At 42.7% G+C, this 25097-nt stretch overlaps 4 protein-coding genes across 11 annotated transcripts; 3 read left to right on the forward strand and 1 right to left on the reverse strand.

Moving 5' to 3' along the window:
- The first annotated feature begins 1702 nt into the window (after nt 1-1702).
- Nucleotides 1703-6347, forward strand: LOC108101685 (cell wall protein RBR3). Of its 2 annotated transcripts, none has more exons than XM_017206114.2 (3): nt 1703-2122; nt 2805-3862; nt 4189-6347. In XM_017206114.2, the coding sequence occupies exons 2-3, from the start codon at nt 3067-3069 to the stop codon at nt 5067-5069; spliced, it is 1677 nt and encodes a 558-aa protein (XP_017061603.1). In that variant the 5' UTR covers nt 1703-2122; nt 2805-3066; the 3' UTR covers nt 5070-6347. The 2 variants fall into 2 exon arrangements, with proteins under 2 accessions (XP_017061603.1, XP_017061604.1); XM_017206115.2 differs by lacking the exon at nt 1703-2122 and adding an exon at nt 2287-2618.
- Nucleotides 6348-6830: 483 nt separating this feature from the next.
- LOC108101684 (alpha-(1,6)-fucosyltransferase) lies at nt 6831-10850 on the forward strand. The gene is made up of 4 exons (XM_017206113.2): nt 6831-7551; nt 8437-8989; nt 9122-9546; nt 9664-10850. Exons 1-4 carry the CDS (start codon nt 7307-7309, stop codon nt 10301-10303), a joined length of 1863 nt encoding a protein of 620 aa, XP_017061602.1. The 5' UTR covers nt 6831-7306; the 3' UTR covers nt 10304-10850.
- A 2530-nt stretch (nt 10851-13380) lies between these two features.
- LOC108101695 lies at nt 13381-14610 on the forward strand. The gene is made up of 2 exons (XM_017206130.2): nt 13381-13562; nt 14171-14610. Exons 1-2 carry the CDS (start codon nt 13457-13459, stop codon nt 14404-14406), a joined length of 342 nt encoding a protein of 113 aa, XP_017061619.1. The 5' UTR covers nt 13381-13456; the 3' UTR covers nt 14407-14610.
- On the reverse strand, nt 14548-25025 carry LOC108101693 (phosphorylase b kinase gamma catalytic chain, skeletal muscle/heart isoform). 7 transcript variants are annotated; one of them, XM_017206124.2, is made up of 11 exons: nt 24827-25025; nt 24116-24302; nt 23622-23760; nt 22555-22733; nt 22205-22489; nt 22050-22140; nt 21258-21394; nt 21102-21199; nt 18432-18956; nt 15872-16030; nt 14548-15375 (listed from the first exon to the last, which is right to left on the reverse strand). In XM_017206124.2, exons 3-11 carry the CDS (start codon nt 23711-23713, stop codon nt 15241-15243), a joined length of 1701 nt encoding a protein of 566 aa, XP_017061613.1. In that variant the 5' UTR covers nt 23714-23760; nt 24116-24302; nt 24827-25025; the 3' UTR covers nt 14548-15240. The 7 variants fall into 7 exon arrangements, with proteins under 7 accessions (XP_017061613.1, XP_017061615.1, XP_043063354.1 ...); XM_017206126.2 differs by having other exon boundaries at nt 23847-24302; XM_043207419.1 differs by having other exon boundaries at nt 23622-24302.
- Between the last annotated feature and the right edge of the window lie 72 nt (nt 25026-25097).

Consider the following 25097-nt stretch of genomic DNA (forward strand, 5'->3'; position numbering starts at 1 on the left):
TATCGCACGCATATCGCCGCATCGCACATGCCACGATGCAAGTGTGTGTGTCGTGTGAGCAGCCAGGCGAGTACAGGGAAAAAACGAGCAAGGAAGTTTATTCAGATAGCCGATTTCATGTATACCCTGCGAAGCTCAACTTCTAAGCAGTATCGTTTAAATATCAGTGATGAAGATAAACTGCACAAGGAAAGTAAAAATTGTTGTTGTTTATAAAACAAGCCAATAAAATGTTTATAAATTAAATAACCAAATTGTATAAATAAGAGTTTGAAATCGTAATTTTGTATTCTTCAAATTCAGTAACTTGAGGCAGGTTAAAGATACAAAGCTGAAATTTTTTTCTGGATATGAACTATTCAACTAATTATTTTCTTAAATAAACAATTTACAATATTTTTGGCTGATCGTAGTTCATTTATTAGAAAAAAACAATTTGGAACATTTAAAAAAAAATGAGAACCTGCCTTAAATAGTAATACCCTTCCCAAGGGTATAATGAGCGAATGGCGGGCACAGTAGAGGCAGAAACAGCTAAATTGCAGCTGCTATGTTGCTCGTCGCTCAACGACGACGAATAGGGTAAAAACGGCAAACGACGAATGATGGCGGCAAAGGCAAACGAGAGATAGGTTGAGCTGAGGGGCGTACGCGCGGGGGGATCGAACTTGAGTTGACTGTTAAGTAGGGTTTTTGAAATATCAAGTTGCTGGTCGACCGCGCAGCCTAAACTTTGAGTATCACATGTGTGAGTATGTATAGGTAATTCCTAAGCAAGCAGCTGTTCTTTATAAAGTTAATGCTTAAAATAAAATAAAAAATTTTGAATTTTATTTTATTTTTTTTATATGATAATGAGATTTATGAATTAGGGTCATAAAAAATGTATATTCTTAAGCTGATGAAAGAAATATCGTTGTTAAAAAAAGGAATCTGCAGCTGTCGACTGCAAATCCACTTGTAAATTAAACATTGGTTCTTTGAATTCCACCAACCGCAAACAGCTGATTAATGTTTTTGATTAATATTTAAATGGTCGAATTTAAAGCACTTGACTGCTTGTATGCCAGCTTTTAACCACCCAAGACCATGTGCATTTCTATCGGCGTTCGTGCTGAGCCATAAATAAGTTCACTTCGCGCAAGCAAGACTGAAAAATTCAGCAAACCTGACGCACCCCCTCATGAATAATGGCAAAACGACGCCGCTGCCGCTGGCAACTGGCACAACAAAAGCAGCGAAAGAACAGAGACACGCTTTTAACGCTGTGAAATTCATGAATTTGTGAATACGTGAAGTTAAAATGTTTAGTTTTTTACGCTAAAGATAATATGTTTAGTTTTCAGTTGATTGAAGTAAAAAAAGTTACATCATCATCATATTAATTTCTAAATCACGTATTCAACAAGGAAGGCATACCTTAAAACTTAATAATTTGAGTATCGATAAATTCTGACATGAAAATCAGCAGTATATGCATTGCAAATTGATGGTAAATTTACTATCAACAATTTTATGCAATGCTAGCATATTATGGACTTTTTTAATATTAGTAAACACATGAAACCCGGTTTATGCCCCCGCTTCAGACAGGTTTTCGTGAAACGCCGAGTGGCGCATGAACGCAGCAGCAGCGCCGTCGGCAGAGCCGTGGCAGCACACACAGACGTCGCCGGCAAAACGAAACGCTGAAGGGTGCCAGAGAGATACAGATACATTCGGGCCGCGAGTGCGGGCGAGATAGACACAACTCCTGTTCCCGGTTTCCCGTTTTCCGTTTCGTCATTCCCATTCCAAATTCCCGTCACACGAGTTAGCAGCGCACACACTTCCATCGCACAGCTGCAACTCGCTTCGAGATCCTTTTTGTAGCGTGCTCGCAGCAACATAACCCCTTTTATATTCTGTTGGGTTACCAACGACGCCCCTGCAGGCAGAAAGCAGAAGCAGAAACAGCAGAAGAAGAAGAAGCAGCACGGCACACAGCACAGAGCACAAGCACAGAGGCGAAGCGAAGCAGTGGCAACAGCAACACAGAAAAACAGCAAAGCAGCAAAGCAAAGCATTGGAGTAGTTGTTTGGATGTGGACGGAAAGGAAGACTGGCGGCGACTAACTAAAAGGTATATTTGTTGTTCACCCACTCATCTGCTGGTGTGTGCGTGTGCGCTAGTGAAAAGCTGTTCTCAGCGTTTGCCCCAAAAGTACAAGAAGTACGAAAAAAAAGCATTCGTTTATTAATGCTCGCGTTCGTATTTTTCGAAAACCTAGATGAAAAAGAAATTTTCTGCTGCTGCTGCTGTTGCCTGTATATAAGTGTGTGTTTGTGTGTGTTTTAGTCTCCGTTTCAGTGTGCGTTTTGGCTCTCTTTGGGTGTGCGAGAGCGTGTGTGTGCTTGTTCGTGACTGCACGCGAGTGTGTGTGAGTGTGTTTGTAAGTGTGACTCTGTGTATGGCGGACCAAAAAGAACCCGACGACGACACTGTAAAAATTCGATTTGTGTGTTGTGCACACGGCGGAGGAAGCGAGCAGATTTTTTGGCAAATAGTGAGCGATTATCGGATTGAGTAAATACAACAAACAACAGAGACAACAGCAGCAGCAGCAGCAGCATTAACAGTAATCAATCGAAGTTCCTCCGGATCCCGATCCCCCTTGCATATGTAATCGTAACTGTAAACCTAATTGTGTGCCTCTTCTCTTCCTCTCTCTCTCTTCCTATTCTGCTTCTGCTTCTTCTTGCGCTCTTTTGCTCTCACTCCTGTTCCTCCGCTCGCCGGGGACTCTCGACTCTCCGAATAACAGTACATTGACAGGAGCAGCACGGAGCGGACAGGATAAGGATAAGCGGCCGATAACAGCCAGCAATATATTTGGCACATATATATATTTATATATATATATATATTGCACACAAGCATATATATAGCCAGGCAGCCGGGCACACTTGCGGAGCAGCCAAAAGTCCTGGGCACCAATAAACCAGAAACCAGATAGAGACGACCAGTACCCACCAGCAACCAACCATTAAAAGGCAGCAAACACGACGACGACACATCCTTAGAAGATGTCCAACGGCAAGGCGACGGTCTCGTTCTTTGAGAACGGGAGCACCACACAGTTCGAGTACTGCTACCAGTTGTATCCCCAGGTGCTCAAGCTGAAGGCGGAAAAGCGCTGTAAGAAGCCTCAGGAGTTGATCCGCCTGGACCAGTGGTACCAGAACGAGCTGCCAAAATTGATCAGGGCGCGCGGCAAGGATGCGCATATGGTGTACGATGAGCTCGTCCAGTCGATGAAGTGGAAGCAGTCGCGCGGCAAGTTCTATCCGCAGCTATCCTACTTGGTCAAGGTTAACACACCGCGCGCCGTCATTCAGGAGACGAAGAAGGCCTTCCGAAAACTGCCCAATCTGGAGCAGGCGATCACAGCTTTATCGAACCTCAAGGGTGTCGGCACCACAATGGCCAGTGCCCTGCTGGCCGCCGCAGCTCCCGATTCGGCACCGTTTATGGCCGACGAGTGCCTGATGGCAATACCAGAGATCGAGGGCATCGATTACACCACCAAGGAGTACCTCAACTTCGTCAATCACATCCAGGCTACCGTGGAGCGCCTCAATGCGGAGGTGGGTGGCGACACGCCGCACTGGTCGCCGCATCGCGTGGAGTTGGCCTTGTGGTCGCACTACGTGGCCAACGATCTCAGTCCCGAGATGCTTGACGATATGCCGCCGCCTGGATCTGGAGCAGCCGGCACTGGCACCGGACTCAGCACAAACGGCAGCAGCAGCAAGGTGCTCGACGGCGACGACACCAACGACGGTGTGGCCGTCGACCTGGACGACGAGAGCCAGGGAGCAGGTAAGATTAAGATGCACTTGCACATGCGGTTCGGAATATACACAGCACCCGAGACTCGTAGAAGCAGCAGTTTTCATAATTTTCGATTTTTGTTTGGAGGCAATTGGTCATTACATTCCAATTTTACTTTATAAGACGCCTAGATTTTCATAGATAGGCATTTACTTATTAGTTCGCACCTTAGCAAAAGTTAATAGATCTCTGAGAAGTTCTGTGACACCCCAGACAGCAAACACTGTGTTTCTTTGTGCTTATATTCTGACCGCAGCTCGCCCAGTAAAAACTCTGACCACTGAAGCTTAACCCGATACTTTTTATCCACACAGGCGGTCGCAACACGGCTACGGAATCGGAGACAGAGAACGAGAACACCAATCCGGCTACCCTAACGCCTCTGCAGTCGGGCGAGGCCAAGAACAATAGCACCACAGCTGCCGTGGGCGCCGCACTCCAGGACGGTGACTCCAACTTTGTGTCGAACGATTCCACCTCCCAGGAGCCGATTATTGACGATAACGATGGCACCACACAGACAACGGCCACCACGTCGACGGAGGATGGTGAACCCATAGCCCTGGGCATTGGTTTGGGTGGCACACCGCTCGCCTCGGACTCTGAAAGTAATCAGGAGGCGCCGCCCAAGACTAACAGCCTGACCATCCTGACTCCGACACAGCCCTCGACCCAGAATCAGAATCAGACGCAGGCGCCAAGCCAGCCCCACAAAACTAGCAAGGCGATCACCAACAACGGCCAGGTGGTGGCTCCTTCGGAAGCCGAGGAAGCGGTCACAGCAGCAGCAGTAGCACCACAGCCAGCCAGCAAAGCAACTCCAGTGGCAGCACCAGCAGCAGCAGCGGCCAATGGGAATGGAAACGGCAACGGCGTCTTGGGCGACGAGGATGAGGATGAGGTGGACGAGGAGGAGGACGAGCTGGATGAGGAGGACGAAAACGAGGCGGAGCTAGAGGCTGATGAGAGCAATAGCAGCAACGGCATTGTGCGGGACAGTAAACTGCAGCAGCTGGCGGCGAGTAAGGTGGCGGATGCGGTTTCGCCGGTGGCGTCAGTGGACGCAGATTCAGCGCCAGCAATCGGACAGAAGCGCACGGCCCTGCATTGCGAGATGGAGCTGAACAACGCCGGTGGTGTGGGTGTTGGCGTGGGGGAGAAGTCGCCAGAGCTAAAGAAACTGCGGAGCGAATGAGGCGGTGAGGATGCGATATACGGATACGGATGCGGATGCAGAAACGGGGATCGGTTCGGTTCAGCTCGCCGCGTATCTGGTGGAAAGACATATGTATGTAGTGCAGTTGAGTCGACATAGAGACATAGAGCAACATTACCTACACTTTACCACAACAACATTCAAGAAATTCTACTATTAAGCAACTAATTATACATACATATAATATATTATATATATATATACAACATATAACGAGAAGCAAACACCCAATACACAACACTCATACACACAACACAATACAACTCCACACAAAATCCGACATAACATAACATAACCGATCAGATCAGAGCGGAATATAAGATCCCGATCCAGCAAGCAGAACCACAAACAACATTTCAATAGCATAGGAAGCGCGCCAAGATGATGAATAAGAAGAATCCGATCAAGAATCCGAAGAACAAGCAGCAGCAGTAAAAGAGAGTTCAGAATGCAACGTTAACGTAATATTATAATTGAAACGAAAAGCAAATGCATGAATAGTAACTATAAAACAAGATCAGATGAAAATCGATATTTTTACACAGTCAGAAGGAACATTTAAATATAAAGAAATTTACAAATGCCGCAGTTGCCCACTACATACAAAAAAAAAAAAAAATGAAAAAAAAAAACAAAACAAAATGATTAAGATGGAAAAAACAATAATTATAATAAAACAAAAATAATTTATATACATAAGTATTTAAATTTAATAATAAATCAAAACTTGTCGCATAAACCAAGCCACCACCACCTCACCCCCTCGACCTTCGACCCGCAGCAACTCGCGCTCTCTCTCTCGCACACCAACACACAGCACACACACAACACACACTCTGAAAAAACAAAACAAAAACAAAACTCATTTCAACACTAAGAAATTTTTGTGGTCGTAATTATAATAATATAATTTATATTTTATGTGTACAACTTTTTTTTAACTTTACATATACTGAATTTTTTATAATTTATACGATAATCACTTTCATTTGATTTTCACGAAAAAAGAAAAGGGAGCGAACATAAGAAATCTGCATCTTATTTGCACCCGACGCATTTCGGCCGATCTCCGGGTGGTTTGGGTTGCCGGTAGCGGGTTGTTTCCGATATTCTCGACCCACACAACCCGCAGATCGATCGAGACTATAAAAACGAAAAAAACAAACACCATCTCAAAATTATAATCATTTTTATTATTAGTAGCATAAGTCCAAATAAAATGTGAAATATTAAGAGAACACGGCATAAAACTGAAAACATCACCGAAACATTTTAAATTCTTGGAACGCTTCAATAAGATTTTGGAACTACGTTTAAAAAGGCGTTACGCCAAGAACTTATCGTTATCGTTGGCAAGAACACGTCAAAGTCTGAAAGTCTGGCAACGCGTGGGTTAGAGGTGAGTATATCAAAATGCTTAGAACGATTGTTCTGGCTCGCAGTAATATTTATTTATATATAGATCACATTTGAATATATATATTTCTTCATTATTTTGGCGTATTGTAATTTGTTTTCGCGAACTTACGCTTGTTTTATACACAAACACCAAATAACTTTCGATAGAAATACGAATCTAACCCATTGTGGATAATAACAAAAAACACACACACATAACACTAAGTAAATAACATTATTTTGTTGGTTAATTTGAACACATTTTAGTTTTTTAGGCGGACGATTTTTATTTCGATTATTATAGAACAACCGATAGAAGCTAGAACCCAAGCAATCGATACTATCGCCGCTGCCATCGATTAGCTGGACAGCACTAATCAAAAGAAAACACAGACCAGAAACATATAGAATAATTTCGCACCTGATTTGACTTTTGCCACGACTGTCCGATCAGCTAATCCCTCCGCCACCTTCCTAGAAGCCGGAGTTTCCATTCGGAGTTCAAGGAATAGTGTGAAGCACGCAACCTCCCACGCATAGTATATATAGATTATATATATAAATCAAAGCGCATCCCCGCCCCCGCCAATCATGTCATTGGATCGCAATGGTCGTTGGCCAGATCGGAGTTAATTGGGATTAGTGGACGCACCAGTGACTATGCGTTGGGAACGAATAGTCCCCGAACTGAAGTCCACATAGAGAAGAATCCCCGGAGTCTCCTGTCCCCCAAGTTCCTCCTTTCCCACAAGCGATTGTGATCGATCCGTGCCCCAGATCCCGGCTATAATCGAGCGGAGAGGAGTGGTGCTGTCATCATGCTGCTGGTGCGACAGCTGTTCGGGGCTTCGGCCAACTCCTGGGCCCGTGCCCTCATCGTCTTCGTCCTGGCCTGGGCCGGATTGGTTTACGTTTTTGTTGTCAAACTGACCAACACGCAGGGCCAACAGGCAGCTGGCGAGAGTGAGCTTAATGCCCGCCGCATCTCACAGGCCCTCCAGATGCTGGAGCACACGCGGCAGCGCAACGAGGAGCTCAAACAGCTAATCGACGAGCTGATGAGGTAGGTGTACACGGTAGAAAGGAGCCAGGAACACAGCCGAGGGCACAACATTAGCACCATAAAAGCCACCCAAAGAAACAGAGTTTATTGCACTTGGAGTTTTTTGAACACTTTTAATACCTGCTGCGCTTAACATTTATTAACAATAAGGAATCATAATTCAATTCAAGTTCATTGCACTCAGAATTAAAGAACTGCACTCACTCGTTAATTCACAAATAAACAGTTAAAATACTTCCTTAAAATAATTAACTACAAGGCTTTCACTATTGAATCGAGTTTATTTCATCCACCTAAAAGACAATTAAATTCTGTAAATACAAAAAACAGCTTTTTATGCGCATGAACAAGTCAAATATTTTAAAATCCTACGTATAACAATTATTTTGTTTAACGTTAAAACACACGTAAGTCTTAAACTATTCAGCGCTATTTATGTCAAGACATCTTTTTAATAAGTGGCATTAGAAATGTAAAATTAAAAAAAATTAACATTAATTAGCAGTTTTAGTTTCAGGTAGATAATAACTGGTTTTTAAGCAATGCAGAATATTTATAGGGCTGCTAAATTAGTGCTGTTACTAATGTTTTTAACTTTTAAGTGACAATCTTGTTTTGATGCAACTTAAAAAGTAATTTTAGAAATTTATAACATGGTATGTGCTATTCAAAAAAACCTAGAGTTATTTTTATACTTAGTAAATTTGTTTATGTGAATCTTTGTACATAGTTTCACAAACATATGGAATTCCCAGAACTGCTATTGCGATAGCCATTGTGTTGGTGATTTGTCAACGGCGTGGCTTATTATGCATGGCACGTCAGCGGAATTACAAGCGATAAGCTGCTTTGCTCACCCAATCCGATCCCCCATTTCTGTTTCAGTGACCAGCTGGACAAGCAGAGCGCCCTCAAATTGGTGCAGAGGTTGGAGAACGATGCTTTGAATCCAAAGCTGGCGGCCGAGGTCGCTGGCCCGGAACCAGAATCCATGTTCGAGTCAGCGCCCGCCGATCTGCGTGGCTGGAATAATGTGCCCGAGGCAGCGCCCAATGATATCCTCGAGGCAGGTGTCTCCGATCATGGCGACTTCGAACCGAGCCTGGAATACGAGTTCACGCGCCGGCGAATCCAGACGAACATCGCCGAGATCTGGAACTTCTTCAGCAGCGAACTGGGCAAAGTGCGCAAGGCGGTGGCCAATGGTCATGCGAACGCCGATCTGGAGGAGTCCATCAACCAGGTGCTGCTCCAGGGTGCCGAGCACAAGCGCTCGCTGCTGAGCGACATGGAGCGGCTGCGCCAGTCCGACGGCTACGAAACCTGGCGCCACAAGGAGGCGCGCGATCTGAGCGATTTGGTGCAGCGGCGATTGCACTATCTGCAGAATCCCAGTGACTGTCAGAATGCTCGCAAGCTGGTCTGCAAGCTCAACAAGGTGCGTAGTTATAGTATAGTTTTATAACTATTTAGTACAGATGTATGCAACATAAGTTCTAAATGCATCTGCACACATCTGAAGTTGTTGCCTCAGCTTCTTTAATCCAATTAACAAATTGTATTTCAACAGGGCTGTGGCTACGGCTGCCAGCTGCACCATGTGGTGTACTGCTTTATCGTGGCCTACGCCACCGAGCGCACGCTCATCCTGAAGTCCCGCGGCTGGCGCTACCACAAGGGCGGCTGGGAGGAGGTGTTCCAGTCGGTGTCCAACAGCTGCCACGATGCGGGCACCGCCAACACGTACAACTGGCCGGGCAAGCCGAACACCCAGGTGCTGGTGCTGCCCATCATCGACTCGCTGATGCCGAGACCACCGTACCTGCCGCTCGCCGTTCCCGAGGATCTGGCGCCGCGTCTAAAGCGCCTGCACGGCGATCCCATCGTCTGGTGGGTGGGCCAGTTCCTTAAGTATTTGCTCCGGCCGCAGTCGACGACGCGGGACTTCCTCACCGCAGGCATGCGCAATTTGGGATGGGAGCGTCCAATCGTGGGGTGAGTTAAATGAGGTTTGGAGCAGGACAAGATTCTGTTGAAGTAGGTACGTTAAGTGCCATTCTGTTCTGTTCTGTTCTGCATTATTGTGCCGATCTGAAATTCACTTTTTTCCAGGGTCCACGTTCGCCGCACTGATAAAGTGGGCACGGAGGCGGCCTGCCACAGCGTGGAGGAGTACATGACGCATGTGGAGGACTACTACCGCACGCTGGAGGTGAACGGCAGCAGTGTGACGCGTCGCATCTTCCTCGCCTCGGACGATGCGCAAGTGATCGAGGAGGCGCGCCGGAAGTACCCACAGTACCAGATCATCGGCGATCCAGAGGTGGCGCGCATGGCGTCCGTATCGACGCGATACACGGACACGGCGCTGAACGGCATCATCCTGGACATCCACTTGCTGTCCATGTCCGATCACCTGGTGTGCACGTTCTCGTCGCAGGTGTGCCGCGTGGCGTACGAGATTATGCAGACAATGTATCCGGATGCGGCGCATCGGTTCAAGTCGCTGGACGACATCTACTACTATGGCGGCCAGAATGCGCACAATCGCCGCGTGGTCATCGCGCACAAGCCGCGCACGCACGAGGATCTGCAGCTGCGGGTCGGCGATCTCGTCTCGGTGGCCGGCAACCACTGGGACGGCAATTCGAAGGGCAAGAACACGCGGACCAACCAGGGCGGCCTGTTCCCCTCGTTCAAGGTGGAGGAGAAGGTGGACACCGCCAAGCTGCCCCTCTATCCGGGTGTTTAGTGGGCCAACGGCTAATGGCTAATTTAGCCGACCAACGGCCATGTTGTTGATTGATCTGTGAATCTTCTACGCCGCATTCCACCTGGAATCTCCACGGTGCACTTCGATTCGGCTTGGATCAGCATCTCCAGTATCTACTGATTGTCCAGAATCTCAAATGTAATCTCTCTCTATCTCGTTTGTATTTTTGTCCGGTCCATTGGGGCTCGTGCTGCTTGTGACTCTTTCTTCGTGTTCTCGTCTTTTACGCACTTTTACGTTCTGGTTCCGATTCCGAATCTCTCTCAGATTCAGCATTTGTACAAGTCTTTTATTAACTAGTAAGTCGAAAGCCGAAGAAATTATGTTGACAAGGATATACATAAATATATATATAAATAAATTATATATAGGAATGCATGTAGGTTCACTAAGCGCAATATAGTCTATCACTTGTAAAATAGTTGAAAAAAAAAAAACAGAAGAGATGAACGCAAAACAAAACTAAATCTGATACATTTCAAGCGTCAATAGAAAAATAAATAAATAGTAATGTTTTAAAATGAAAGTGTGTGTTGTTTCACTATGATGATATGGTTTAAATTTGTGATTTCACTACGTTCTCAAAAGAAATTTAAAATGTGTGCATAAACATTCACTTTTGAACCAGGCAAACAGAGCATTCAGTAGGTGTCAACAATAATTTGTAATTATTTCTTTGCACATTAATTTATTTTAGGACTTAACCAACACCTACTTTAAACTCTGTTCGCCTGGTATCTTAAGTCCGAAATTCGAAATGTGATTATAAAAAATGTTTGCAATTTCGTTCAAATTTAAAAATTTCTTCTTTTTGGTATCAAAACCACAAAAAACTCAACAATTATTCAAGATTAGAACGCTTATTTCATTCATTCGAGGTTCTTTAAATACATTAAACTTATCTCTTGTGCTTTAGAAGACAACTATAGAAACTTATGTTTGCCTGTTAAAAAAATCTTTAAATTTAATTCTATTTTCTTAAAAAAATTAAAAATTGATAACTTTTCACTTAAAAAACGGATGTTTTGGTGATTGCATGAGTAATAATTATTAAAATATAAAATAAAATACAGTGAAATAATCACAACAGGCCAACAATTTAAAGAGCAATTGCCTTGCAATTAAATTTAATTAGAAACATTTTCAGTACTAGCTCTTGGATCAACGACCTTTAAACGTTGTATAGTTGCAACCGAAAATTCATCAATAAAATTTATAAATTTTGAATAATTCAGTACCTGTTTTTCGCGATGGGTTATTGGCGGTTGAAGAACCCAGCGGCGCCGGTGAAAGTGCAAATTGACGTTGCGTGCCCTCGTGATGAGTCAAGTCGACTGACTGGAACCCCATCGAAAACCTCAGGAATTCCACACCAAAAACGAGAAAATTCCCAAAAAAAAAACAAACCGAAACGGGCGCCAGAAAACCCGAAAAAATCAAAACAAGAAACGTGATAAGCTTCCCCACCGACAATAAAAAACATTAATAACTAGAAAGGAAGCTTGCTTCGGCGATCCGATGATTATATACCCTTTGCAGTCATCATCATATTTTTCTGCTTTATGATATAGTTTATAGTAATATAATTTTATTATTTATGTGTATAAAATTAATGAAACAAAATTACCTTAAAGACATGCCACTTCAAAATCGAGTTAAAATAAGAAAAGTTATGGACTTAGAATTAGTGAATTTTTGGTTAGTTTTCAGTAAATCTATTTTTTGGAATTTTTAAAAGGGGTTGGATCATAAAAATGTAAGAAAATCTCCCAAAAAATAAAAATTACCCTATGATAACTAATGTATTCTTGTTTTGTTCCCTTATTTTAGGTCATGGCTGTGGCAAAGAACAGACAGAAGGCCTGCTGCGAACTGGTCTCCCGACTTATCCTGGAAATCTACATGGCATCAGCCTAGGGAGCGAACGGGGTCACAGCGTTGGATTCTTAACTTAAGAATAGTTAATAGACTCGCAAATAAGACTCACAAGACATAGATCGTCACCAAATTTAGAGTATAAGCCTAGGAAATAGTTATACTAAATTATTTAAAATAAACTATAACTACCGAAACTGTAGCACACTTATTTGGGCTAATACAAAAAGTGTACCTACAATTGGAATTCTTAGATGTCAACTACCAGGCTAACAGAATTCATTAGTTGGCGATTTTTGGCTGTGTAAATTTTCAATAAAAAAGTATAGCATACTTTTGGCGGTAATGGGAAATCGACGATTTTTGGATGTGTAAATTTTCCATACAAAATTGTAGCACACTTTTGGGGGTAATTAAAAAAAAAATTCAAAAAATAAGAGCAGCCACCTTCTACTGCATTCTGTTCGCCTGGTACTTCAAAATGCGTTTCACCCAAAAATTGTGGGCTTTTGGATTGGGTATGATCGACATGATCAAATTTAACGGCGAGATAATTGTTTTCCCGGTATCCTTCCGATCTCTCCTATGGAAGCTATCCGATATAGTCGCCCGATCCGGCCCGTTCCCACCTATATACTCCGCTCAATAACAACACAACTTTTGGTATTATATCACATATATATTTATTACATGTATATACACTTTTTGGGGTCTGAGGTGTCTCCTTCACAGCGTTGCAAACTCCTGACTGAAATTATGATACCCTCTGCCAGGGTATAAAAACATTTACGGCACACGCTTGTTTGTGTGTGTTTATGCATAAATAAATTAAAGACGTCACAGTGTGTGTGGATAATTGTAATTAAGTACTCAATGAACCGCAGGGAAGTAAAAAATAAGCACTGCAAAAAGAAAATACAACAACAATAGCAACAACAAAGTAAAAAGCGGCCAAACAGGCAGCTAAACAACCGGCAACTCGAGCCGGAGAACCGGAGAACCGGGGAATCGGAAGAAAGGAGCTCGCTGTGATCGCCGGACAAGGTCAATCCGCAGTCGTTGGCAGCTGAGGCGGATAAGCCGCTTCCATTCCGGGGCTTTGGCTTCTGATAACCGTCGCCCCCTGGCAGTATATAAAACATTGCGATCGGTTCCCAAACAACAGCACTTGCAAGCCAGCATCCCAGTTGATAACAACATCGCACAGCAGTCCGAGTTTCAAGTGATTACCAGTTTTTAGAATCCAATTCGAACAGAATGTCGCACTTCGCCTTCGTCGCCGCTCTCTTCGTCTGCCTGGTCGTTATCCTGGGAGGCCAGGGATCCCAGGCTGCCATTGCCCGAGTTAAGCTGACCAATCCCGGTAAGTTCACTCAACACCCAAGCTAATTTTAAAGTGCTTTTCCATCTAATGTTTAAAAGACTCGGAGAAAATATTTATTTAGGCAATTTTATTAAATTCAAGCAGTCCTCTAACTCAAAACTTCAGTTCTTCAAAAATTCACAAAATATGTATTTTTCTGGAGCTACAATCTAGTTTCATTGATTCAAGTGTTAATCCTTTGTCTTAAAAAAGTGTTATTATTGGATTACAAATGTGTTTTACGAATTCTTAAAAATATACGAGCTTATAAAAACTCTATATTCTAAGTAACGTTATAACACTGTTTATAAGAAACTATAGAAACACCGTCCTCAAACTGAATAAATCAGTTCTTCTAAAAAACACGAAATAAAAGTATTATAAAGAACAATTTTAAAAGGTTCATAGCTTTAACTTTTGAATTGAATTTCCAAAATGTGTATTTGTTAGTGTATTACAAAAATGTCAATCTCAAAATTTTTATTCTCAAAAAGTACTAAAGTATATAGTAAGTACCACGTATCTAATTCGGGAATTCTAAGAGGTTACTGTTACTTCATTGATATACACTTATACCTATATATCTGTTTCGCCTAATCCTTTTCCAGATCATCCCGGCAAGTGTGTACTGGACACGCACGCGATCCTTTCGCCCGGACAGATGGGCAAGGCGCCCAACCTGCCGTGCGCCAGTGCCGAGTGCCACAACGATGGGCATGTGACCTTCAGGACCTGTGCCGCGGTGGCGCCGCCAAAGGGTTGCAAGCAGCGCGACTTCGTCAACGTCAACCGCGACTTCCCCGCCTGCTGCGAGCGATCCTACGACTGCACCAAGCACATCTGAGGATGCACTCCGAAAGGACTCTCTTTGGGGTTGCTCATCTATACGCAACCTACTTTATGTTGTTAGTTATTTTGTTTTTTTTTTTCGTTTTATTTATTGTGTATACTACAACATAACAATTAAAATGTAAACGCTTAGCAATACAATTAAATAATTTAATATAATCATTAACAGAAAATACATATGCATGTACGCTTGCTTGTAGGTGTAGTGGTTTAATTAGGATTCCAATTCGGATTCGGATAGTGAGGCAAGGATATATCTTTATCCGATTCGACTCGTTCTGGCGTCGGGCAATACATCCTCACTGTACACGGCTATGGGATATAGCTTGCCCCCCCGCTTCAACTCTACACTAAACTGATTACACTAGATGGCTAGCATATACGTATTCAAAAAAAAAAAAATAATAAAATATGTATAAGCAAATAAAAGGTATTAAACAAAATCACAAGGACGAAAAAGGCAGAGAGGTAATATAACTATGCACATATGTACACCTGCGGGTGTGTGTTCTCTAGTTTTTCTGTTGTTGTTCTTGTTGTTTGTGGGGGCCCTCGAAATATATAGTATAAACCCGACCGCCGAACGAGGCGAATTCGAATTCAAATTCAAATTGAATCCAGAACTCAGTTGAATCCTTTTTTGGTGTCTCTCCTTTTTGCAATCGCAATTTCCTGTTTTTCTTAGTAACTTTTGCTAATTCGTTTGTTTCTTGGTTTCTTGTTTTTGTTTTTTTTTTTTGAGGTTGTTTTTTTTGTGTTTGTTTTTGTGTGTATGTGTGTGTGTGTGCTTATGTAGCTCAGCGACCCCGCCCCATCGAACGGCCGCCTCCTATCGGCTGAGATTGTTGATGTAGAGCGCGTGGAGCTCGGTGCGCGGAGTATTCTCGAAGAGGGCGGCCCGGTTCTGGCCCTCGCCCTTCTTAACCCAGTGCCCATAGACACGGAAGGCACAGCCATCGATGACCTGCAACAGAATGGCAATTAGTTGATTTTCGAGAACAAATAATAATAATAAATAAGTATCAAATAATAACACTTGATAATAATATATTTGGGAGCTCAAGAGTAATAAATAAATATAAGTTTCGCAAGCATCTTTTGTCGTTTAAACAAAAACAAATGTTTTATGACAAGCAATTGTAAAGATCAAAATCATTAAGTGTACTTGAACAAACGTAACTTCTATATTTTAATTTCTGCAGTTTATTATTTCTATATTTTTCTTATTTCGATTTTAATATATTACGTATAGGAAACTCCAGGTTTCAATACAATCTATTAGATGTTAAGTAGTGTCAATTTAACTCTCAGTTTATGATTTTTATTTATTCCTGATTGAAAAGCACTGGGGATTTTAAGATCAAGAACAAAATCCCTCCTATTTTCAATATAATCTCTTGGTTCTTTTGGGCTGTTAATCTGGCGATAGGTATAGAATTGCAGGGGACGATCGCACTCACCTTGCGCAGAACCTTGACGCGATACGGATCCCGGATCGCCTCCTCAACGTGGAGCGGCTCGGCGGTGTAGCGGAGTCGCCGTATCCGGATGACGGCCCGTATCACGAGGATGGCGAACTGGAACTTTTTGCGCGCGTTGAAGCGACTCTGTTTGCGCAGCTAAACGTGAGAAATGGGAGGCGTTGGATTAGGAATCGCGTCTTTCGGGGGCATCAACTCGCTCATTGCGGATCGATCGCTTTTCATTTTGTTTTTTTTTTTTTTTTTGGCTTCGTGTTTTGGTTAGAGGTGCACACGCCATGGGTTAAACAATTGCTTGGTTTTATTTCTTTGGGTTAGATCGTTTCGGGGTTAGCACTTGGCGGATTACAGGTTAAATGGTTAGGTGGTTACTAGTCCATCGGACGAACAACACGGATCGGGGACCAGCGATATATGTTTCGAGTGCCCAGTGTTAGTTAACCGGTGTTACTTTCAGTGTTAGTGAGGAATACAACTTCTGGGTGGTCAGTGTTTCGATGGGTGGTGGGTGGTTCGGTGTTAACTGGTAGCATTAGTTACTCTTTTCTTGATTTTTGGTGTTTCGTTTTTTCATTTTTTTTTTGTGGGTGGTTCAAGCAGACGCATTAACAGAAGACAAGAAAGCCATTCACCAAAGGTCAGAGGTTAGGATTAGGGGTTAGAGGAGTAATCACAGTCAGAGAAACATTTTTCGAGTGAACCACAACATTGACGCTATTTACGGATTACCATAAAACTAGCTCGAAATATATAGATGTATATACAAATGTGTGTGGGCATTATGCGGATAAACAATTAGAGAATACATTGACGAGCTGAATTGGTTTTAGGTATGGCGGAGTGGGCGTGGTTGGATGGATATAATAATAGAGTATATAGTATAATACTGTATGCAAATCTATCTCAGTTTGACTTGGTTTACTCACAAGGGAGTCTCCACAACACCGACTTATAGACACACATCTTATAAGGGCGTTGAGACTCTGACAATATAGAGAACATGACACACAAACAAAACGTGTATAACATCATCAACAGAGGAGAAATTAAACAAAATAATCTGTCAGTGAATCGATTTTGGCGTTATTTTATAATAGATACGATTATAGATGGGCATGTGTGTGCACCCAAAAAACACTAATTTACTTCTAACATAGATTTCAAAATGATATTCATAGTTTTCGGCTTAGTATCCAACTGATAGACTAGCAATTTCAGATATAATTGTTTCCAACAAAGCACCATATAGTTTTCTTTGGGTGCATTTACACTATGCAATGTGTGTTGCGTTAATCGTAATTAAGACTAGCATGCAGGTTAGCTTATTTTCAATATCCTGGCTTCCTCCACAAGACACAGAGACAGATGAGAGACACTAAGAGGCGTTTGGCGTTCTTGGACTGGATTTGGATTAGTGACAGACGATCCACCGATCACGACTATTGCTATGGCTACACAGAGGTATAGTATACGGCAGAAGCAAGTCAACTACATACAGTTCTTGTAAATATCATCCAGTTCACCCGAGAGATATGTACTAGAGAAAGGTGCATATAATACAGACATAGTGTTTACTCGCTACGATATGACTAAGTGTCGGCTATAAGAGAATACAATAATAGTAATAGTGTAATGCAGTACAGGTACTTCAGGTCTTAGTCTAATTGTTGGCGAACAGGTGGTAAGCAGTAGCAACTGACCGATCGACTTATACTACATATGTATATAGCACGATCCCGTGGGATCGAGCCTCTTAGAGCGGGACAGCCGAACGGTATACTGCGCGTGAGAGTGAGCGAGAGCGAGAGGGATGGAAAGTGAAGGTGGGTGAGTGATACAATGGGTTCTTTTTGAGTCGAGTGCAGCTTGTCTCTGGTGGCTAATGGTAAATGATATATGGTATATGGTATATGGTAAATGGCGTGGAGGTGGATTGAATCGAGTCAACTAAAAGCACTAGAAATTAATCAGTAATAGTACGTGTGGCGTCTAAATAAAAATAAGGGTCACGGGGCTGCCAAAAAACGCTAGAAAACCGAAAAATTTCATACTAATCGGGGATAAGAGGCAATTTCGGGTTTACTTTCTTACAGAAAACATAACAATTGGTACTAAATTCAATGAAAATAAATATTTACGCAAAATTTAAATTAATTTTCGTTAAAATTTAAATATAAATAGTAAAACTTTGATTGTCTTAAAACCAATAAAAATGTAGTTAATGTAAAATCAAACAAACAATAAATTATTTCACAAATATAGATACAAAGGATCATCATTAAATAAAAGTTGTATTATGTATGCTCAAGCAGGAATGTTTAAGTAAGCAGACCACAGTAGAACATTAGTGAACTTTTTATCCTCTTAAAGCTCCAACATTCACTAACTTTTCTTAGCTGACAACTATTAAACAACTTTCATAGCAACAAGTAGTCTTCTCCCGGCTCTTTGGTATGCAATTTTTGGTTTCCCTAGCGATTCCGCGGCCATCGTGGTCCACTCGTGGTGGGAAAGCAAAGAAAATCAAAGGAAAACCTGCCTGCACTGAGGTGGGTGCAAACACCGACTGCTTGCCACCGCCATCGCCACTGGGTTGCAAATGCGATTGCGATTGCAATGGCAGTTGCGGATGAAGATGATGCAGGTGGTGCAGCGACGTCTGCTGTTGCTGCTGCTGTTGCGACTGCTGTTGCGATTGCTGCTGTTGCGACTGCTGCTGCTGTTGCGGTTGCTGCTGATAGTAGACCGTCGCCGTGAGCGTTTTGTGGGAGGAGGCAGAGCCTGAGGCGGATGCCGCCGAGGATGTGGAGCAGGTGGTGTTGTTGTTGGCGGTGGAGACATGGAGGCAGGAACTGGCGGCACCATCGTCCAGCGGCCCGTCGCGCATTCGGTTCGAGGAGTAGGAGCTCTGCGGCGCACAGTACAGGTAGTTGGAGCCACCGGCGGTGCTGTTCAGCTGGCCAAAGCGGTACGACGACGGCTCGAGGCCGTGCAGGTGATACCTGCTCGAGTGGGCGGTCGCGATGGGCGGCGGCGGCGGGTGCCAGCGGTCACCCATTAACACCTGAGCACCCGGCAACGCCAATTGAGTAACAAACAAATCGGAGGAGTTAGGAGGCACGAGGCAGGAGGCAGGAGGCAGGGGCATTGGCACAGCAGCACAGTTTCGGGCGCGGAAGAAATTAAAATTTTGTTATCAGTCATGGGGGATAAATCAAAATGGGGATGGATCTCAGGGCGAACTTAAATACGTGTATAAATAACACCTAGGGTCGACTTACTGTCTACGTACACTGCTATAAACCTACTTACACAATACTTCCTAGTGAACTATAATCCTTTACACTTCATACTTATATGCACCTTGGTTGGGATTTGTATAGTTTTGGAGCACATCCATACCTTGAAATTTAACCACCTAGATCTTCTTGCATTAAACGTGTTAAATTTAATAAGGAAATGATCTCTGGTTCGGTGGTTTAAAATAAAATATAATTAAAATTAATTAAACTATTATCAGCAATATATTAATCACTCTCTTTACATTAAATACAACATATATTTAAATATGAAACAATGTTTTTATGTTTAATCTTATCACGCTTTATAAATTATGGCAAGTAATTTATAATTTAGTTTATTATTTATTTAGATATTTTTCAAGGTACGGGTGTAGCATCCTCATATTTCACTGCCCTTCAAACTCCTAGTGGTTAATGCACGTACACATGCAGTGACTCAAAAGGGATCTGGGTTTTTCGGGGGGGTGGGGTCTGGGGAAAAGGGGAACCCTGCTGGATTTTCTTTTCTTTTTTCTTGTGGTTTGCATGCAGACACAGTTATTAACTTAACAGAGTATGAATCGAATGGCGAGCGCCGAGCTGCAGACGTGTGTTATCGTTTTAGTTATCGGAATAATCGGTTGATTTTTACAAAGAAACACACAAAGGGAGCACAACATCGACAACAACATCGAGTACAGGGGAATGGGATTAGAGGGGATTTTGTTATCATCGTGGGGCATCGCGCAATCGACAAGCAAAACAAATCAGATGCAAAAAGGAAAAAAAAACGAAGCAGATCAGGTACGTTTTTCTTCTCCTTATTTTTTTTTTTTTAATTTTGTTTTTGTCGGTTAGAAGTTATTATGCTGGCACATGACCTGAACGGTTTGAATATATTGAATATGTATATATAGTAAACAATTTGATGTGCACTATGATGTACAGTTTAGCTGGGTTATATTAGATCGGCACAGAACGAAACAGAACAGAATGCAACGGAACACAGACACGAATGCTGGGCCGGCAGGGTTGCATGGTCATGAGTTGAGTACCGCCGGCCCGATACGTTTTCAATTATCGGGATCATCGTTATTACAGCGATTACGGCTCCGATAAGCGGAGACGGAGACACACAGCACAGAGAGATATAGGGGTTAGTCCGGGAACAGTTCGTTACCAGTGCGATCTCAGTGATGCGACTCATTCGTCGGGACTTGGTCGACAGGCTGCGCTTGAGGCCATCAATGTTTTGCTCGAACAGCTATCGAAGGTGTGTGTTTTATCGTGATATCGTTATCGTTCGTTTTGAAAAGTTAAGTGTAATCGATTTGATTTGATTTCATATATCGTTTATATGTAAGGAAAAGAAGAGAGAAAATGGTCGGTATAATAAATAGTAATCGTTAAAATAAATTAAACGCACAAACAAACGTAATTGGGTTTTTTAAGGGGTTTTTCAAACTTATATGGAATCCTGTCAGGCTATATCTCTGACTATTGGACTAAACTACAGGGATATGATGGTTGATTAGGCTGCTTACCTAACCAAATTGTAAATTATAATCGTAAAGGAGGTAACAGTAAGAAGTAAAAGCAGTTAATAGGCTGTTGTGAGTGGGTTGGTGAGTCACAGGTGTGTTTTTTCCATCAGAGTGTGTGTATTTCTTGCGTGTACTTTGGTGTTTAGAAACATTTGCAGGGCCAGGTGGTTGGTTTGATTGGGTAGGGTGGTGTGTTGAAGATCCCCCTCCAGAGGACGAAAGCCCCGCAACTAGAGACCAGGAATCTATGTACAAGGATCTAAAGACTCCTGCCCGAACACAAAAGGCGACTCGAAGTCGAATCTTATTCTTGGCGGCTAATTTTTCTCTTTTTTTGGTGATGGGTGGTCGGTTTCGGCGGCGGCCAGCAATTCCGGCACTTACCATTTGGTTGAAGAATGGATGTCTTAATACTTCCTTGACGGTGATACGTTGCGCAGGATCAACGACTAGACATTTGCGTATCAGATCCTTGGGATCCTCTGCAATTAACCGGGGGAAATAAGCATACACGAATCTTTGATATATCATTGCACCCACCTGAAATATCGGCCCACTCGGGTGAGGTGAAGCTGTACTTGCCCTCCATGATATTCCGCAGCATAACCATCTGTTTGCGGTGCCAGAAAGGCGGACAGCCGACGAGTAACGTGAACATAATCACGCCACAAGCCCATCTAAAACCAAATTGGGTAAAAGGTGTCAATTTTTTTGTTGAAAGGGAAGCGAATTGGAAACCCCTATGGAAAGCGTTTGACTATCAATAAATTTTGCTGAGCCCAAGTAACGAAGATACCAGTGGGAATCGTACGTTCAACAGCCCAATAAACAACTAAAAAAAAGTGCTATACTTTTCGCTGAACAAAAGAAAAACAAAATAGACTACGGAACTGATCAGGTTTCAGATTTGTTAGGGCTTTTGCCTTATTTGCCGGTGACTCACTTAACAATATGCACACCTCAAGATCACCAAATTTCACTTGGCGAATGACACTATCAAAAGAAATGTATAAACAACTATCAGCAAAATTGAACTCTGCAGCAAAAACATGGCTCTTATTTCAAGGGGAAAGTTAAAGCCTTTCTTGTAATTGCTGCAAAAGAACATGAAAAGTGATTTGCTGATTAACATATTCTATAGAAACATGAAGCCCATAATGCATTAAAATAATAATTCTAAAAGTGTACATTTTTTAATAATGTTGTGAAGTTGCACCTTTTAATAATCATTCGATTTATGTGAACCAAAAGAGGGGATATTAATAAAACTATAAAACTGAAATGGGGCTCTTTTCATAGGTAATGATAACTGAATAGTTAGTTTGCTCTTACATGTCCACTTCCTGCGAATAGCCGGGGGATCCTTCAAACATGTTGCACTTTAGCGTTTCCGGCGCCAAGTAGCCCGGCGTTCCACACAGATCTGCAAAAAGGGAAACTAGTTAGCTCAGTTCAACATAATATGGAAAAGTCTGCGTGATGGCAACCTGTTAGTTTTTCCCCCTCCTGCAGCTGCCTGGCAAAGCCAAAGTCCGTGATCTTCACATTGTGATTCTCGTCCAGCAAGATGTTCTCGGGCTTAAGATCGCGATGAACGATGTTCTTGGCGTGGATGTACTCGACACCCTCGAAGATCTGTCGCATGATGGTGCGTGTCTTCTTCTCCGAAAGCGTCACCACCGAGGTCAGATAGTCGAAGAGCTCGCCCTTGGGACACAGCTCGAATACGAGGAAAACAAATGCATCGGACTCAAACACATCCTGCAGATCAACTGTAATAGCAAAGCAGGCAAAGGATTATTGGTCGAATTAACTTTTAAGTACACAAAGGACTCACTTATGTAGGGATGCCCCATGACCTGGCGCAGTATTGAGATTTCTTGTCTGGTTGCTTCGAGCATGTGATATGGATTCGTTTCGCCCGCCTCCGTGGTGGCGCCCAGGTCGATGATCTTGGCGGCGAACTCCTTGCCCGTCTCCTTCTCGATGCACCGCCTCACGGTCGAACTGATGCCCCTGAAAGACAAACATTTCGCTTGCGATAAGCCGCACTTGACATTGGCATGATCGGGAATTTATCTAATCTCTAATCGCCTCAATTGTGTTACATATGTAACCAGCCCTTGTTTTTCCGCTTAGTCTCTGCTATTTGCTTAGCAAATGATGATTCCCGTGGGAGGAGAAGCGGGTGGAGGCGCTGCCGACTGACGGGCGCCGCTCCAGAGCCCACAACCGATGGCTCCACGTACAGAGCTGCGGAAGGTTGACTCACTTGGCACCGTTTAGCCAATCTGTGGAGCCATAAATAAAGCCGGCATTACTGCAAGCTTAGCAGAAAGAGCAGCTGAGATCGATAAAGATAATCGCTTGAATATCTGAGTATATCAGTGTATTAATAACTTGATAGTTTGGTGGGTTAAATTAAGTTTGATTATATCTAACTAATCTATAGTGTGAGCTAACACAGTTTAATTTGATTTATTTTGGTGATTTTGTAAACTAGTACTTATACTGATAATAAGGGAAATTAAAAACAAATATATGTTAATTTGAATACATTATTTATTTATGATGATTTATTTAGTTGTTGGAGTGTACGTTATTTTTACAGTAAACAATTTCGATCATTACTGTATGTATATTCATATCAACCAAACTAAATTAGTTTTGAAAGTACAAAAATAAACAGATTATAATTTGTTCATATGTAATATTTGTTTTAAAAAAAAATTAATATTGTTGATATATATAAAAGAGACACACTTTCATTTGTTCCACACAATATAATAACCTCGATATAATTGATAAGAACAAATTCGATACATTTAAGATTACTATTTGATTACATCGAATCTGCTCAAAATTTCGACATTTTTTCCCCCATAAGTTTTTTGCAATGCTTACCTGCCCAGAATCTCCTTGGGCTCGTACTTGGCGTAGAAGCCCTTGGCGGCATCCTTGTCGGGCAACAGGTCATCCTCCTCGTCCTTGGCCATTATATCCAGTGAAATGTTGCCGGCTGGCGAATCAGCAACGGGTTAATCTATTGCCGCGCGGAACACGAATGGAGCAAAGTTGGGCAGCGGATTAGTAAAGGATTATATGATGATCGCAATCAAGATCAGTTACTCTGCGGCTGCTAATGAAGACGATGATGATGAAGATGATCCGGCGGTGGCGGCGGGCGGTTGTTGATGAGGCTGATGCGATCGTTTAAGGCGTTGCTATTTTTATAACGACAATGTGGGAACGAACGGACGTGCGACACGAGTGAATCTCTGCGACTGTGACTGCGACTCTCCGACTTTCAGAATTTCAGACTTTCCGACTTTGCGACTTTCGTTCTGTTTCTTCTTTTTTTTTTTGGTCGGTTCGGTCTTTCCTTTTTTTTTAATTACCAAGTGACGACGTCGACGCCTCTGCTGGCTGTGCCGCTTGTGGCGACTGCGCTGCTCCGGTTGGAAGTGGAAGTGGGCTGTATCGGTTAACTATCTTCCTCTCCCGTGCCTGCTCCCTTTGCCAATGCTCTGCTCTCCTTTCCTCAGTCGCTCGCGCTCAGCTGATTTAATTAATAACGAATGCCAACTACAACACAACACAGAGATCGATTTGAATAGATGGGCAAAAATTAAATCAAAAATAATAGAATTAACATTAACTGATACACAAGTGGGTGTGTTGGTGTGTGTTTTTGTGAATGATTACACAACTACAACGGTTTGTTTTGATTGTATTTTGAAACGGTGCACGCATTTCTGTTATTCGCATTATTGTTGTTTTGCATTTGCCCCTTATCACTGCTACTTCTTATTGTTGTTCTTGTTTTTGTTGATCTCTTGCAGTTGTTTTGCTTATGCTTCCACAAACACACATACTGTCACACTATGTGCAGCAGGTTCTTTTTTGTTTTTGCTCCCGTTTTTCCCATCCTCCTTTGCAATCACACACACACACTCGCGCACACAGACGCCGCACATCACACACAGACGCACACACACACGCACCATCGTGGACATCCAACTAAGCGGGTACATTTCAATGTCAACTAAGGTTAAAAGTAGTACGCTTTTTGGCGGAGTTGGCGCACGCACTGCCAGTGAAACACATACACGGATGGCCGATCGGCTGGCTGGTCGGTTGCAACGACGTTTCGCGCATAACTCCACGGCTGATATTATCGGATTAAATTGCAAATGCAACAAAAAACCCTGTATTTTTGACACAATCACAAAACTAGAGCTGGCAAGATTTCGATGTTGTTCCGATAGTTTGATTTTTTTTTAATCGATACGTGCGCACACCGATGTTTTTCCAGCTGGTCTGCCAGTGTGGCCGCAGCCAACCCGCTCTTATATACTATTGGAGTGGCGAAAAAAAAGC

Source organism: Drosophila ficusphila, unplaced genomic scaffold (genome assembly GCF_018152265.1).
Source record: "Drosophila ficusphila isolate 14025-0441.05 unplaced genomic scaffold, ASM1815226v1 contig_198, whole genome shotgun sequence".
NCBI classification, from domain to species: Eukaryota; Metazoa; Arthropoda; class Insecta; order Diptera; family Drosophilidae; genus Drosophila; species Drosophila ficusphila.

What these genes read in the sequence shown, in the direction of transcription:
- LOC108101695 (XM_017206130.2), top strand. Translation starts at nt 13,457, where the DNA reads ATGTCGCACTTCGCCTTCGTCGCCGCTCTCTTCGTCTGCCTGGTCGTT. An exon ending in AGTTAAGCTGACCAATCCCG is followed by an intron (nt 13,563 to 14,170) that starts GTAAGTTCACTC and finishes ATCCTTTTCCAG; the next exon opens with ATCATCCCGGCAAGTGTGTA.
- LOC108101693 (XM_017206124.2), bottom strand. Translation starts at nt 23,713, where the DNA reads ATGGCCAAGGACGAGGAGGATGACCTGTTGCCCGACAAGGATGCCGCC. An exon ending in CATGGGGCATCCCTACATAA is followed by an intron (nt 22,490 to 22,554) that starts GTGAGTCCTTTG and finishes TTGCTATTACAG; the next exon opens with TTGATCTGCAGGATGTGTTT. An exon ending in ATCCATTCTTCAACCAAATG is followed by an intron (nt 18,957 to 21,101) that starts GTAAGTGCCGGA and finishes CCGGGTGCTCAG; the next exon opens with GTGTTAATGGGTGACCGCTG.
- LOC108101685 (XM_017206114.2), top strand. Translation starts at nt 3,067, where the DNA reads ATGTCCAACGGCAAGGCGACGGTCTCGTTCTTTGAGAACGGGAGCACC. An exon ending in CGACGAGAGCCAGGGAGCAG is followed by an intron (nt 3,863 to 4,188) that starts GTAAGATTAAGA and finishes TTATCCACACAG; the next exon opens with GCGGTCGCAACACGGCTACG.
- LOC108101684 (XM_017206113.2), top strand. Translation starts at nt 7,307, where the DNA reads ATGCTGCTGGTGCGACAGCTGTTCGGGGCTTCGGCCAACTCCTGGGCC. An exon ending in CTAATCGACGAGCTGATGAG is followed by an intron (nt 7,552 to 8,436) that starts GTAGGTGTACAC and finishes TTTCTGTTTCAG; the next exon opens with TGACCAGCTGGACAAGCAGA. An exon ending in TGGTCTGCAAGCTCAACAAG is followed by an intron (nt 8,990 to 9,121) that starts GTGCGTAGTTAT and finishes GTATTTCAACAG; the next exon opens with GGCTGTGGCTACGGCTGCCA.